General features: G+C 52.4%; 1 protein-coding gene across 1 annotated transcript; it reads left to right on the forward strand.

The window, feature by feature from the left end:
* The first annotated feature begins 2,205 nt into the window (after positions 1 to 2,205).
* On the forward strand, positions 2,206 to 14,726 carry nosip (nitric oxide synthase interacting protein). The gene is made up of 9 exons (XM_078430696.1): positions 2,206 to 2,284; positions 3,079 to 3,177; positions 5,173 to 5,278; positions 5,872 to 5,953; positions 7,712 to 7,850; positions 9,662 to 9,780; positions 11,513 to 11,700; positions 13,620 to 13,728; positions 14,479 to 14,726. Exons 2-9 carry the CDS (start codon positions 3,108 to 3,110, stop codon positions 14,548 to 14,550), a joined length of 885 nt encoding a protein of 294 aa, XP_078286822.1. The 5' UTR covers positions 2,206 to 2,284; positions 3,079 to 3,107; the 3' UTR covers positions 14,551 to 14,726.
* Positions 14,727 to 14,835: the final 109 nt, after the last annotated feature.

The raw sequence follows: 14,835 nt of genomic DNA on the forward strand, positions 1-14,835 counted from the left end.
AAAGGAATAACGTTCAGTGCAAGGTAAAGTCCGATTAAAGAGAAACTAAAGCCCGGGGCAAATTAGAGTGGACAATTAACCCGCCACCCTGATTTCATTCCATCCAATCTTCCATTAGGGGAAGTTGCTGCCTCACAGCGCCACAGACCTGGGTTCGATCCCAACTACGGGTGCTGTCTGTACGGAGTTTGTACGTTCTCCTAGTGATTTGTGTGGGTTTCTTCGAGATCTTCAGTTTCCTCCCACACTCCCAAAAAAACGTACAGGTTCATAGGTTAATTGGCTTGGTATAAATGTAAAATTGTCCCTAGTGTGTGTAGGATACTGCTAGTGTGCAGGGATCACAGGTCAGCATGGACTCAGTGGGCCGAAGGGCTTGTTTCCGTGCTGTATCTCTAAACTAAAAGAAGGTACAGGAGAATGAAAACTGTAACGTCCAGGTTTAGGAACAGCTTCTCCCCAACAACCATTAGACTGTTGAACACTGCAAACTCCAGCTAAACTGGAGCCTCTCAGACTACCTTTAATCAGACTTTACCTTGCACTAAATGTTATTCCCTTGATCATGTATCTGTACTTCGTGGATGGCCTAATTGGAATCATGCATAGTCTTTCCACTTTCTGAATAGCACTCAACAAAAAAGCTTTTCGCTGTACCTCGGTATATGTGACAATAAAGTAACTAACCTCCGAACTACAAACTCCCCAGGTTGGGAATTTGCTTCGTACTAATAGCTTTTAAAAATGCATTAAACTATTTTTTTGCTTGTTTGATTATATTATCTACTGAGTACACTGTGTTTACAGACCTGTCGTGCTGCTGTAAGGGTCTCGACCCGCAACATCACCCATTCCTTCTCTCCAGGGATGCTGCCTGTCCTGCTGAGTTACTCCAGCATTTTGTGTCTATCTTTGGTGCAAACCGGCATCTGCAGTTCTTTCCTACACTCCTGGTGTTCCAGTCTCCAGCCCTGAAGACCGGACTCTGGAAGCGAGGTTCCTTTCAGGAAAAAACTCACTCACTGGGAGAAGTGGGAGACAGCCCTGCCAGTTGTTATTGGCCTTCTGCTTCTGCGCCTGCACCTCCAGACTCAGGAACAACTTTATCCCCAGGGCCATAGCTGCTATGAACCGGTCCTGCTGAGCCGGATGGTCACATCGCACAGTGAACCGGCACAGACCTACTTGAACTTTATACTGTTTTAAAACTGTTTCTAATTTTGTTTCACTGGGTTGTATAAATTTATACTGATTAGCTAATTAATTTATTGCATCGTATGGGAGGCGCATTCCCAATCTCGTTGTACCCCTGTACAATGACAATAAAGATATATTGTATTGTATTGTATTGGGAGAGGCGGGAGATTGCAGTGGAGCTGATGTGGTGGCCGCCTCTTAGTACAGTCTGAAGAAGGGTCTCGACCCGAAACGTCACCCATTCCTTCTCTCCAGAGATGCTGCCCGTCCCGCTGAGTTACTCCAGCATTTTGTGTCCAGCTAAGGATTTCATTGTTCCGTTTCGGTACATATGACAACGAAACACTCTTGACTCAAAGCTGTGCAGCACAAAGGCACAGCAGGTAGTGTTGTTGCTTGTAACTCCACTGACCCAAGCTCAATCCCGACCTCTGGTTCTGACTGTGTGGAGCTATACGATAACCTATATTGAAATACAAAAGTGAGATTATAAAGAATACTATACCAGCCTTAATTATTTTATCACCATCTTCTCAACTGTGTCAGAGCGCACAGACTTTGCAAGCAATATTTATTTCCAGTGTATGAATTTATTTAAAAACAGCCAGCTGCGAACCATTTTAACTCCCCTTCCCATTCACACACTGACCTTTCTCTCCAATTTTAGGTAACTAAAAGTGTGGGGGGAGAGTGTGAGGGGAGACAATAGACAATAGGTGCAGGAGGAGGCCATTCGGCCCTTCGAGCCTGTACGCACCGCCATTCAATGTGATCATGGCTGATCATTCTCAATCAGTACCCCGTTCCTGCCTTCTCCCCATACCCCCTGACTCCGCTACCCTTAAGAGCTCTATCCAGCTCTCTCTTGAATGCATTCAGAGAATTGGCCTCCACTGCCTTCTGAGGCAGAGAATGGGGGGAGAGTGTGGGGGCTGGAGTGGGGGTGAAGGCCCCGTTGCCACGGGCAACGCCTCTGCCCAGCCTGGAGCCGCGCATGCGCGCCCGACGCCTTCCTTCCGGCGTCTCCTGTCTCCACTTCCGGCTGGAGTGAGTCCCGGGTTGAGACGACAACAACGGCCTCGCTCAGGTACGTCGCGGGTCAACCGGCTCAAGTGCGCGGCCGCGGGGAAGCGAGGGAGCATCATCCTGCTCCTCCTCCTCCTCCTCCTCCTCCTCCTCCTCCTCCTCCTCCTCCTCCTGCCTCCTGCCGCCGCCGCCGCCGGGCAATTAACGCCAGACCGGAGGGGAAGGATTTGCAACCGGTACCAGCAGCGGAGCGACGGGCCGAGCGGTCGCTCCCTGGGGGGGGGAGAGGAGGGGGGGGGAGAGGAGGGAGAGAGAGGGAGGGGGAGAGGGAGGGGGAGGGAGAGAGGGGGGGAGGGAGAGAGGGGGAGGGAGAGAGGGGAGGGAGAGGAGAGGGGGGGGGAGGGAGAGGGGGGGAGGGAGAGAGGGGGAGGGAGAGAGAGAGGGGGGAGAGGGGAGAGAGAGGGGGGAGGGAGAGAGATGGGGGGGAGGGAGAGATGGGGGGGAGAGAGGGGGGAGAGAGAGAGGGGGGAGGGAGAGAGAGAGGGGGGGGGAGGGAGAGAGGGAGAGAGATGGGGGGGAGGGAGAGAGAGAGGGGGGGAGAGAGAGAGGGAGGGAGGGGGGGAGGGAGAGGGAGAGAGAGGGAGGGAGGGGGGGAGGGAGAGAGGGAGGGGGAGAGGGGGAGGGAGAGGGGGGAGAGGGAGAGAGAGGGGGGAGAGGGAGAGAGAGGGGGGAGAGGGAGAGAGAGGGGGGGGAGGGGGAGAGAGAGCCGTCCCTGACTCCCAGCCCCTGACCCGCTGTCCCTTCCCTTTACTGTCTGATGTGTCTTCTCATTGCCCCCCCCCCCCCCCCCCGTAGTTGGGAGAAGAACATCGACGAGTGAGAACATGACCAGGCACGGGAAGAACTGCACGGCCGGGGCTGTGTACACCTACTATGAGAAGAAGAAGGACACAGGTAGGTGGGGAGGGAGAACAGGTGTGGGAGAGAAGGGAGGGGAGACTTTCACCCAGAGAGTTGTCAATCAGTGGAATTCTCTGCCACAGAAGCCAGTGGAGGCCGATTATCTGGATGTTTTCAAGAGAGAGCTAGATTTAGCTCTTTAGGGCTAACGGAATCAAGGGATATGGGGAGAAAGCAGGAACGGGGGTACTGATTTTAGATGATCAGCCATGATCATTATTGCATAGCTTGAAGGGCTGAATGGCCTACTCCTGCACCTATTGTTTATGTTTCTATGGGAGGGAAGATGTTAGGGAGGGATTGAAGGGAGGAGAGGGAGGGAGGTTAAGGTTTTGTCGAAACAAGCAACTGCAGGTGCTGGTTAATACACACAAAAAGAACGCAAAGTGCTGGAGTAACTCAACAGGTCCAATTTCCCCACATTTGGCGCAATCCCTCAACCGTTCCTATCTGTGTACTTGTTCAAATGTCTTCCGCACATTCACGTCAAAGCCCTGCAAGGTCCGTGTCCAGATCAATAAACAATAGACAATAGGTGTAGGAGAAGGCCATTCGGCCCTTCGAGCCAGCACCACCATTCAATGTGATCATGGCTGATCATTCTCAATCAGTACCTTGTTCCTGCCTTCTCCCCATACCCCCTGACTCCGCTATCCTTAAGAGCTCTATCTAGCTCTCTCTTGAATGCAGTCAGAGAACTGGCCTCCACTGCCTTCTGAGGCAGAGAATTCCACAGATTTACAACTCTGACTGAAAAAGTTTTTCCTCCTCTCCGTTCTAAATGGCCTACCCCTTATTCTTAAACTGTGGCCCCTTGTTCTGGACTCCCCCAACATTGGGAACATGTTTCCTGCCTCTAACGTGTGCAACCCCTTAATAATCTTGTTTCGATAAGATCCCCTCTCATCCTTCTAAATTCCAGTGTATACAAGCCTAGTCGCTCCAGTCTTTCAACATATGATAGTCCCGCCATTCCGGGAATTAACCTAGTAAACCTACGCTGCACGCCCTCAATAGCAAGAATATCCTTCCTCAAATTTGGAGACCAAAACTGCACACAGTACTCCTGGTGCGGTCTCACTAGGGCCCTGTACAACTGCACACAGTACTCCTGGTGCGGTCTCACTAGGGCCCTGTACAACTGCACACAGTACTCCAGGTGCGGTCTCACTAGGGCCCTGTACAACTGCACACAGTACTCCAGGTGCGGTCTCACTAGGGCCCTGTACAACTGCACACAGTACTCCAGGTGCGGTCTCACTAGGGCCCTGTACAACTGCAGAAGGACCTCTTTGCTCCAATACTCAACTCCTCTTGTTATCACAGACAAAACGGAAGCTGAAGAAGCGTTCCGATCCAAAATGTCCCCTATTTGTTTTCTCCAGACACGCTGTCTGACCCACTGAGTTACGCTAGCATTTTGTGTTGATCTACAGGCAAAATCACACTGGCTCACTCCTGTTTTTTCACCGGCTGCACTAAATTTGTTCCGACCATTGGGCTGTCAAAACCCCCCTCACTTCTGCCAACCTATTACCTCTCCCCTGTCTCTACATTGTCCTGCCTCTCCCCTTTTCTAGCTTTCTTCTCCCCCTCTACAATCAATCTGAAGAAGGGTCCCGACCCGAAGCATAACTTGCTGAGTTACTCCAGATGAAGGAATATTGATCACCTGCAGGCAGAGGAGACTAACTTAACTTGGCATCATGTTCAGCAAGGACAGTGTGGGCCGAAGTGCCTGTTCCTGTGCTGTACCGTTCTATGTTCTGTGTCGGTGGGTTTGAAGACCACCTACCATTGACCTGCTGTGGATCAATGTGACGTTTAGAGATACAGCGTGGAGACAGGCCCTTCAGCCCAACTGTTCATACTAGTTCTACACACTTGGGGCAATCTCTGTGTTCCCAGCAGGCGTGAGATATGGTGGGGGTTATGGTGCTGGCCTGCAGCGTGGCCCAAGTGACTGAATCTCCTCTCTCCCCCTCGCAGCCGTCTCGGGCTACGGCACGCAGTCTCTGCGTCTCAGCAAGGATGCCATCAAGGACTTTGACTGCTGCTGTTTGTCCCTGCAACCTTGCAAGGACCCCATCATCACGTGAGTCTCCATTACTTGTCCATCCTCTGCCCTTTCTCCCTCTGCTACCGACTCTGGGCTTCACCCTCGCACCGCCCCTCTCCCCTCCTACCCTCATCTTGCCCCAAAGCAGGAGTCGGTCACTTCCCCACCCCCGACCTCTCCCTCTGAGTGGGACTAGCAGGGGGGACACTATGGGCACTCTTGTGCCAGCCATCGCTTTGCTGCTCACAGGCCAGAGTACGATGCCAACCATCAAGCAGCTTCTGTGCCAACATTGGTCCTTAGCCTCTGTGCCTTGGTGATCTACGTCTGTGTGCAGCGTTAGAGTCACAGTGATACAGCGTGGAAACAGGTCCTTCAGCCCAACTGGCCCACGCCGGCCAACATGGCCCAGATACACTAGTCCCACTTGCCTGCGCTTGGTCCATATCCCTCCAAACCTGTCCCATCCATGGACCTGTTTAACTGTTTCTTAAATGTTGGGATAGTCCCAGCCTCAACTACCTCCTCTGGCCACTTGTTCCACACACCCACCACCCTTTGTGTGAAAAACGGTTTCACACGTCGGAAAGGTTTGTCACACTAATGGGTGTTTTATTTCTGACCTGCAGACCGGATGGTTATATATATGAAAAAGAAGCAATTCTTGAGTATATCTTGCACCAGAAAACAGAAATTGCCAAAAAAATGAAGGTAGATTTCTCTCTCTAATCTCTCTCTGTCTCCATCACCAGTTTCTTTGCAATGTAATCCTTTCCTAATGTTTAAAATGGTGTCGCTGAAAGGGGTGGGCAGCCTGCCCTGTGGTTCCTCAGCATCCTAGGCTGTGCTTTGTTCCCCAACCACACCCCGTTACAGAGGAGCTTGTGAGCAGACAGGGCCAGGGAGAGGAGACACTTTCTGCACTGGATGGTGCATTCACCCATTGCTTGTTGCACCCACTCTCTGTGGCAGGCTCATTGAGAGCCTTATCTGCAAGATGGATGTTAGTTTCTGAACAATACTCGCCCCTCAACCAATCTTACTCAAACAGTTCATCTATTTCAGTTCATCTTTAGTCAGAGGGTGGTGAATCTGTGGAATTCTTTGCCACAGAAGGCTGTGGAGGCCAAGTCAGTGGATATTTTGAAGGCAGAGATAGATAGGTTCTTGATTAGTACGGGTGCCAGGGGTTATGGGGAGAAGGCAGGAGAATGGGGTTAGGAGGGAGAGATAGATCAGTCTTGATTGAATGGCAGAGTAGACGATGGGCCAAATGGCCTAATTCTACTCTTATCACTTATGACCTAATGACTTATGATTTGTTAACACATCGTTATTTGTGGGGAGTTTTCAGTCCACAAGTGTTAGGGGGTGCAAGGAAACGTACCTTGATTCCTTGCTGATTTACAAAAAAATGACACAGAGTGCTGGAGTAACTCAGCGGGTCAGGCAGCATCTGTGGAGAACATGGATAGGTGACATTTCACAGAGTGCTGGAGTAACTCAGCGGGTCAGGCAGCATCTGTGGAGAACATGGATAGGTGACGTTTCACAGAGTGCTGGAGTAACTCAGCGGGTCAGGCAGCATCTGTGGAGAACATGGATAGGTGACGTTTCACACAGTGCTGGAGTAACTCAGCGGGTCAGGCAGCATCTGTGGAGAACATGGATTGGTGAGTCTGAAGAAGGGTCCCAACCCGAAACGTCACCTATGCATGTTGTCCAGGGTCGACATTGCTGCATCTGACATGCGCTGCATTGGATGGCAGCTCCTGTGATCTGAGGTGCTGAAAGATACTGAAGAAACAACAAGATCTGTCAGAAGGAGACACAAGGAACTGCAGACGCAGGAATCATTGGCAAAACACAAAGTACTGGAGTAACAGTAAGTCAGGCAGCATCTGTGTAATGGGTAGGCAAAAGGGCATCCGCGTCAACCCAAGTTGCACCATCTAAGCTGGTCCCATTTGCCAGCATTTGGTCTATTTCCCTCTAAATGGACAGCTACATGGATTAGAGAGGTTTAATGTCTTTTAATGTCACAGTACCTGCTTCAACTACCTCCTCTGGCAGCTCGTTCCATATTGTCCCATCTACCAGCCTCCGTGTGGAAAAGGTTGCCCGTCAAGTTCCTATTAAATCTTTCCCCGCTCACCTTAAACTGTGTCCTGATTCCCCTACCCTGGATAAAAGAGTTTGGCTGCACAGTGCATGTAGTCACCACCCTCTGAGTGAAAAGATTGCCGATCAGCTGTGTGTGTGCGCTGGAGGGTGTGTGTGTGTGCGCTGGAGGGTGTGTGCGTGTGCTTGAGGGTGTGTGTGTGTGTGCGTGAGGGTGGGTGTGTGTGTGCGTGAGGGTGGGGGTGTGTGTGCGTGAGGGTGTGTGTGTGTGTTCAGTTTAGTACTCGTGCGTTAGTATCAGTGTATGTCCCGCACTCTCTGCCTTTACGAACCCTGTCCCTTCCCCAGGCTTTTGAGAAACAGAAGAACGCCAAGAAGGTGGAAATGGCAGAGCTGGCAAAGGCAGAGAAGGAAACCAAGGTCAAGGCGTTTCTGGAGAAGGAGTCGACCATCGTGAGCAGGCCGCTGAACCCCTTCAGCACCAGGGGTGAGTGAGGTTTGCCGCCTTGTGCCACGCGTGCCCACACAGTGAGAAATAGAGGCCACTGCCCACCCCACGAAACATGGTGGCGAAGCGGTAAAACTGCTGCCTCGCAGCGCCAGAGACTCGCGCTTGATCCTGACCACGGGTGCTGCCTGTACGGAGTTTGCACGTTCCCCCTGCGACCTCCACGGGTTTTCTCCGGGTGCTCTGGTTTCCTCCCACACCCCTGATTGTAGGTTAATTGGCCCTCTGTAAAATTGTAAATTGTCCCTAGTGTGTGGAGTATAGGGTTAGTGTGCAGGGATCGCTGGTCGGCGCGGACTCGGTGGGTCGAAGGGCCTGTTTCCACATTGTAACACTAAACTAAACTAAATTATTGATTGACTGAAAGATAAGGCACCAAATCCACACCCGCCATCGATCACCCGTACGCACGAGTTCTATGTTATCCCATTTTCACACCCACTCCCTACACACCAGGGGGCAATTTACAGAGGGCCAATTAACCTACAAGTCTGGATCGACGCTCCAACTGCAGCCTGTGGACCTCAACATCAAGGAGGTCGTAGTCTCGGGTTCAGGCCGAAGTCAAGAGCTCCAAAAGCCGCACAAAGTTCGACAAGCCCCGACCCGGGGTAGATCGCCCGGCACAGGGGAGCTGAGGCCCCCCCCCCGATGAGGAAGGCCCGGCGCCGGCTAAGGGAGTCAAGATTGTCCCGTCAACGGAAGGAGAGGCCCCCGGCCGCTGGAGGACAAAGAAGGGAGAGATTGAACTTTTTTCACCTTCCATCACAGTGAGGAATAATAATAATAATAATAATAATATATTCCTTTATTCGTCCCACCCCGGGGAATGTGGAGGTATCACTGTGGTGGATGTTCATGTAAAAATGTATTTTGTGTGTCCTGTTGCTTTTTATTGTTGTGACTGTATGGCAAATTACATTCCTCGTATGTGTTGCAAAACATACTTGGCTAAGAAAGTATGATTGTGAATTGTCTTTGGGACGTGGGAATAAACTGGAGCACCCGGATGAAACCCACACAGACATGGGGAGAATGTGCAAACTCCACAAAGTCAGCACCCGAGATCAGGATTGAACCTATTGGCATGGGCCGAATGGCCTATTTCCATGGTGTGTCTAAACTAAATTGATCTAAACATGCTGTGCTGACATCCCTGGCTGCTTACGATTTAAAAGAAAAAGACACAGAGTGCTGGAGTAACTCAGCGGGTCGGGCAGCATCTGTGGAGAACGTGGATAGGTGAGGTTTCACAGAGTGCTGGAGTAACTCAGCGGGTCAGGCAGCATCTGTGGGGAATGTGGATAGGTGAGGTTTCACAGAGTGCTGGAGTAACTCAGCGGGTCAGGCAGCATCTGTGGGGAATGTGGATAGGTGAGGTTTCACAGATTGCTGGAGTAACTCAGCGGGTCGGGCAGCATCTGTGGAGAACGTGGATAGGTGAGGTTTCACAGAGTGCTGGAGTAACTCAGCGGGTCGGGCAGCATCTGTGGAGAACGTGGATAGGTGAGGTTTCACAGAGTGCTGGAGTAACTCAGCGGGTCAGGCAGCATCTGTGGGGAATGTGGATAGGTGAGGTTTCACAGAGTGCTGGAGTAACTCAGCGGGTCAGGCAGCATCTGTGGGGAATGTGGATAGGTGAGGTTTCACAGAGTGCTGGAGTAACTCAGCGGGTCAGGCAGCATCTGTGGGGAATGTGGATAGGGGAGGCTTTGGGTGGGGACCCTTCACTGTTTATGATGCTCTGTTCACCTTCCTCTGATGTGACTGAACTTGCCTGTTGTCCCCAGGTGAAAGCCAGGCTGGACCCTCGACTGGAATGAGTCGGCAGGAACACGACAAGCAGTTGCCCAGCTTCTGGATCCCATCACTCACCCCAGAGGCTAAAGCATCCACACTCCGCAAACCGGTCAGCCTCTTCATATCTCTTGCTAACCATTGATCACCATTGTTCATAAGGAATAGGAGCAGAATGAGGCCATTCGGCCCATCAAGTCTACTCCGCCATTCAATCACGGCTGATCTATCTCTCCCTCCTCACCCCATTCTCCTGCCTTCTCCCCATAACCCCTGACACCCGCACTAATGAAGAATTGATCCATTTCCTCGTGCATGACCTTGTCCGCGCTGGCTGAGAAGCTGAAACATGAGCCACATAAATAGCTGTGCTTGCAAGCAGCAAGATCTAGACAGCTCTGAGACTGTGACTAAGAAGTGACATGTAGCACATGTGCTTCAGTGTAGGAGACAAGCTTGTTTCATTGTCAAATGTAACAACAAGGGAACAACTAAACTCTTACTTTCACCAGCTAAACAGGCCTGTAAACACAGTGCTCATAGACAGTAAAGTAAGAGTAAACATAGTAAACAAACAAACAATAAATTAATACCAGTGCAAAAAAGACCATAGTCCTTAGTGCAACAAAACAGACTGTATGTAGTTCATTGTTTATCATTGTTTAGTTAGTGTTGTGTAGTGTTCAAGAGCCTGCTGGTTGCTGGGAAGGAGCTGTTCTTGAACCTGGTGGTCACGGTTCTCAGACTCCTGTACCTTTTTCCCTATGGTAGCCGTGAGATGAGAGCATGGTCAGGGTGGTGTGGGTCATTGGGTGTGTGGGTCAGGGTGGTGTGGGTCATTGTGTGTGTGTGGGTCAGGGTGGTGTGGGTCATTGTGTGTGTGGCCAGGGTTGTGTGGGTCATTGGGTGTGTGATCAGGGTGGTGTGGGTCATTGTGTGTGTGGTCAGGGTTGTGTGGGTCATTGGGTGTGTGGTCAGGGTGGTGTGGGTCATTGGATGTGGGTCATTGTGAGCGTGGCCAGGGTGGTGTGGGTCATTGTGTGTGTGGTCAGGGTGGTGTGGGTCATTGGATGTGGGTCATTGTGAGCGTGGCCAGGGTGGTGTGGGTCATTGTGTGTGTGGTCAGGGTGGTGTGGGTCATTGTGTGTGTGCTCAGGGTGGTGTGGGTCATTGTGTGTGTGGGTCAGGGTGCTGTGTGGTCAGGGTGGTGTGGGTCATTGTGTGTGTGGGTCAGGGTGGTGTGGGCCATTGGATGTGGGTCATTGTGAGCGTGGCCAGGGTGGTGTGGGCCATTGTGTGTGTGGCCAGGGTGGTGTGGGTCATTGTGTGTGTGGGTCAGGGTGCTGTGTGGTCAGGGTGGTGTGGGTCATTGTGTGTGTGGGTCAGGGTGGTGTGGGCCATTGGATGTGGGTCATTGTGAGCGTGGCCAGGGTGGTGTGGGCCATTGTGTGTGTGGCCAGGGTGGTGTGGGCCATTGTGTGTGTGGGTCAGGGTGCTGTGTGGCCAGGGTGGTGTGGGCCATTGTGAGCGTGGCCAGGGTGGTGTGGGTCATTGTGTATGTGGTCAGGGTGGTGTGGGTCATTGTGTGTGTGGTCAGGGTCATTGTGTGTGTGGTCAGGGTGGTGTGGGTCATTGTGTGTGTGGGTCATTGTGTGTGTGGGTCATTGTGTGTGTGGGTCATTGTGTGTGTGGGTCATTGTGTGTGTGGGTCAGGGTGCTGTGGGTCAGGGTGCTGTGGGTCAGGGTGGTGTGGGTCATTGTGTGTGTGGGTCATTGTGTGTGTGTGGGTCAGGGTGCTGTGGGTCAGGGTGGTGTGGGTCTGTGATGCTGCTGCCTTTCTGCAGGACAAGACGGTTTACTGCCCCATGAGCGGGAGGCCGCTGAAGATGAAGGATCTGATCACAGTGAAGTTCCTGCCGGTGGACGAGACACTGGAGCGTGTGCAGCTCATCACCAAGCAGGAGCGCTACATCTGTGCCGTGACGCGCGACGCGCTCGGCAACTCCGTGCCCTGTGCCGTACTGCGGCCATCGTGAGTACCAGCCCACACCTCATCCCTCTTCCTCCCACGCCCGCAACACCGCCACTCCCCACCCCTCCCCCCCCCCCCCCCCACGTCCCGCAACACCCCTCCCCCCCCACGTCCCGCAGCATCCCTCTCCCCCCCACGTCCCGCAACACCCCTCTTCCTCCCACACCCTGCTACACCACCACTCCCCACCCCTCTCCCTCCCACGCCCTGCTACACCACCACTCCCCATCCCTCTCCCTCCCCATCCCTCTCCCTCCCACGCCCTGCTACACCACCACTCCCCACCCCTCTCCCCCCCATGCCCTGCTACACCACCACTCCCCACCCCTCTCCCCCCCACGCCCTGCTACACCGCCACTCCCCATCCCTCTCCCTCCCACCCCCTACAAGCTACACCACCACTCCCCATCCCTCTCCCTCCCACGCCCTGCTACACCACCACTCCCCATCCCTCTCCCCCCCACGCCTTACAACACTCCCTGATCTCCACCCTCCACTTGTAGCCTCTGTAAGACCTCCCCTCTCCAACTCCTGGTATTCAGTTATGGCACTCTCTCTCTCTCTCTCTCTCTCCCCACGTCTCTCTTTCTCTACATCTCTCTTGACATCTCTTCCTCAAAGCTACTCCTTTGACCAACCTTTCATCACGTTGGATAAGTCCATCAATGAGCCACCACAGGCTTGATTGGCCAAATGGCCTGAGTATCTAAAATGGGCTGTCATTTAGTGCAGTCGGGTCAGTGAGTAATTCACCCTGTTGTTTGATGATCACTTAGGGGCAGCACGGCAGGTAGAGATCCTGCCTCTACCGCACCAGAGTCCTGGATTCGATTCTCCCCTCTGCTGCAGACGGGATCAATCCCGGCCACCTGGGAGGTGCCGTTCCAAGCCGTTCCTGCCTTTCCATTCTCTCTCGCTCCTTCCTCATCCCATACTTGGAGGGGTGATCACTGACTGCACTGCATGTCCTCACACGTGAGGGTGACACAATGGCGCAGCAGTAGAGTCGCTGCCTTATGGCGCCAGAGACCCGGGTTCAATCCTGCCTCTGGCTGACTGTACGGAGTTTGCACCTTCTCTCTGTGACCACGTGGGTTTTACTCCGGGTGCTCCGGTTTTCCTCCCACATTCCAAAGACGTGCGGGTTTGTAGGTTAATTGGCTTCCGTAAGTTATAAAAATAACCTCTTGTGTGTGTATGTGTATGTTAGAACAGGCTCAGTGGGCTGAAGGGCCTGTTAGCGTGTGTATGTTAGTGAACAGGCTCAGTGGGCTGAAGGGCCTGTTAGCGTGTGTATGTTAGTGAACAGGCTCAGTGGGCTGAAGGGCCTGTTAGCGTGTGTATGTTAGAACAGGCTCAGTGGGCTGAAGGGCCTGTTAGCGTGTGTATGTTAGTGAAAAGGCTCAGTGGGCTGAAGGGCCTGTTTCCGCGCTATGTTTCTAAAGTCTAAAGAGTGACCGGGGGTGAGAATGGTCCTTGATTATGCTTTTTCTTACCAGTGCCTTTTCCCTGCTTTGCTGATTTTCTTCCAGTTTACCACCCGTTTCGGCAGTGATGCAAACTATTCATTAATGTTTTACGTGTCAGCCATTGTCAGTGAGGGCTGCCTCATTACAGAGGGGCAGTTTTATTTCTCAGTGAGGTTATCCAGTTCCTCAGATCTATTCTGCTATTTAGTGCCACTATGTACCTCATTTCCTCTGTCCCTCTCTTCCCCTCCTCCCCAGTTCTCCCTCTACCTTCCTGTCTCCACCTATATCCTTCCTTTGTCCCGGCCCCCTGACATCAGTCTGAAGAAGGGTCTCGACCCGACACGCCACCCATTCCTTCTCTCCAGAGATGCTGCCTGGCCCGCTGAGTTACTCCAGCTTTCTGTGTCTATCTTTGGTTTGTGACGTGTTTGTTACACTGATTTGCAGAGGAGCTGTAGTCACCATGGAGTGCGTGGTGAGACTGATTAAACAGGACATGGTCGACCCCATCAATGGGGCCAAACTGGTGGAGAAGGACATCATCGCCATCCAGAGGGTGAGACAACAAAGGCTTTGCGTTCTTCTGAGCTCTGCACTCGGCATGCGTCTCTGTCAGACTCGATGTTAATGCCACGTGGTACAGCGGGTAGAGCTGCTGCCTCACTGCTCCACAGACCCAGCTTCCATCCTGACCGCGGCTGCTCTGTGTGTGTGGAGTCTATACGTTCTCCCTGTGACCGCGTGGGTTTCCTCTGGGTGCTCGGGTTTTCCTCCCACATCCCAAAAAACGTGGATTTGACCCTCTGTAAATCGCTCTTGGTGGGAAGGGAGGGGATGAGAAAGTGGGATAACAGAACCAGTATTAACATGATCGATGATCAGCGTGGACACAGTGGGCCTGTTTCCATGCTGTATTCTTCAATTGATCACTCGATTAATCAATGCCTCGCCCTCCTTCACCCTTCTCTCTGTATCCGACACCATTTTGTCTCCTTTTCACCTCGGGCCTTTGTCATTGACTCCACCCATCTGACAAGCAACTTGTATCCACCTATCACTTTCCTTGCTTTGTCAAACCCCCCCCCCAAGCTTTCTTTCCCTCCTCCCCATCAGTTTATCCTGACAAAGTCCACCACACCGCGAGAGTCTGAAGAAGGGTCCTGACCTAAAACGTCACCTCTCCTTGTTCTCCAGAGATGCTGCCTGTTACTCAAGCACTGCCCATTGTTTAGTGAACCCCAAGTTAGACACTGTGATCTGGGATGTTGTCTGACTGATGTTGTGGTTGTTGCTGTTTTGGACGCAGGGGGGGACTGGATTTGCGGGATCCGGCGTCAAGTTGGAAGCGAAGGAGTCGCGGCCAGTGATGCAGGCGTAACAGGTAGAGTCCGTCCGACACGGCCCCTGTACCAGCAGGAAACCAGCAACCGGTTAAAACAAACCCTCACCCCCTTGTGTACCGTTTAGTGTCACTGATCATTCATCCACAAGTAAACTGTCTTTATTACCGTTTTTATTGCAATAAAGGATGGGTACATATAACTGACGTGTGAAGGGGAACTTGCTTGTGGAGGTTACAGGGCAGTGTCCACTCACATCCACTGCCTGTTGTCAGAGTACATGACCAATTGGGACCGAGGGCAAGCTTGGCCTTCCAACACTT

Source organism: Rhinoraja longicauda, chromosome 40 (assembly GCF_053455715.1).
Source record: "Rhinoraja longicauda isolate Sanriku21f chromosome 40, sRhiLon1.1, whole genome shotgun sequence".
Lineage (NCBI taxonomy): Eukaryota > Metazoa > Chordata > Chondrichthyes > Rajiformes > Arhynchobatidae > Rhinoraja > Rhinoraja longicauda.

Coding starts and splice junctions, on each gene's coding strand:
- nosip (XM_078430696.1), top strand. CDS start 3,108: ATGACCAGGCACGGGAAGAACTGCACGGCCGGGGCTGTGTACACCTAC. Junction 5,279..5,871: donor TGCAAGGACCCCATCATCAC/GTGAGTCTCCAT, acceptor TCTGACCTGCAG/ACCGGATGGTTATATATATG. Junction 7,851..9,661: donor GAACCCCTTCAGCACCAGGG/GTGAGTGAGGTT, acceptor TGTTGTCCCCAG/GTGAAAGCCAGGCTGGACCC.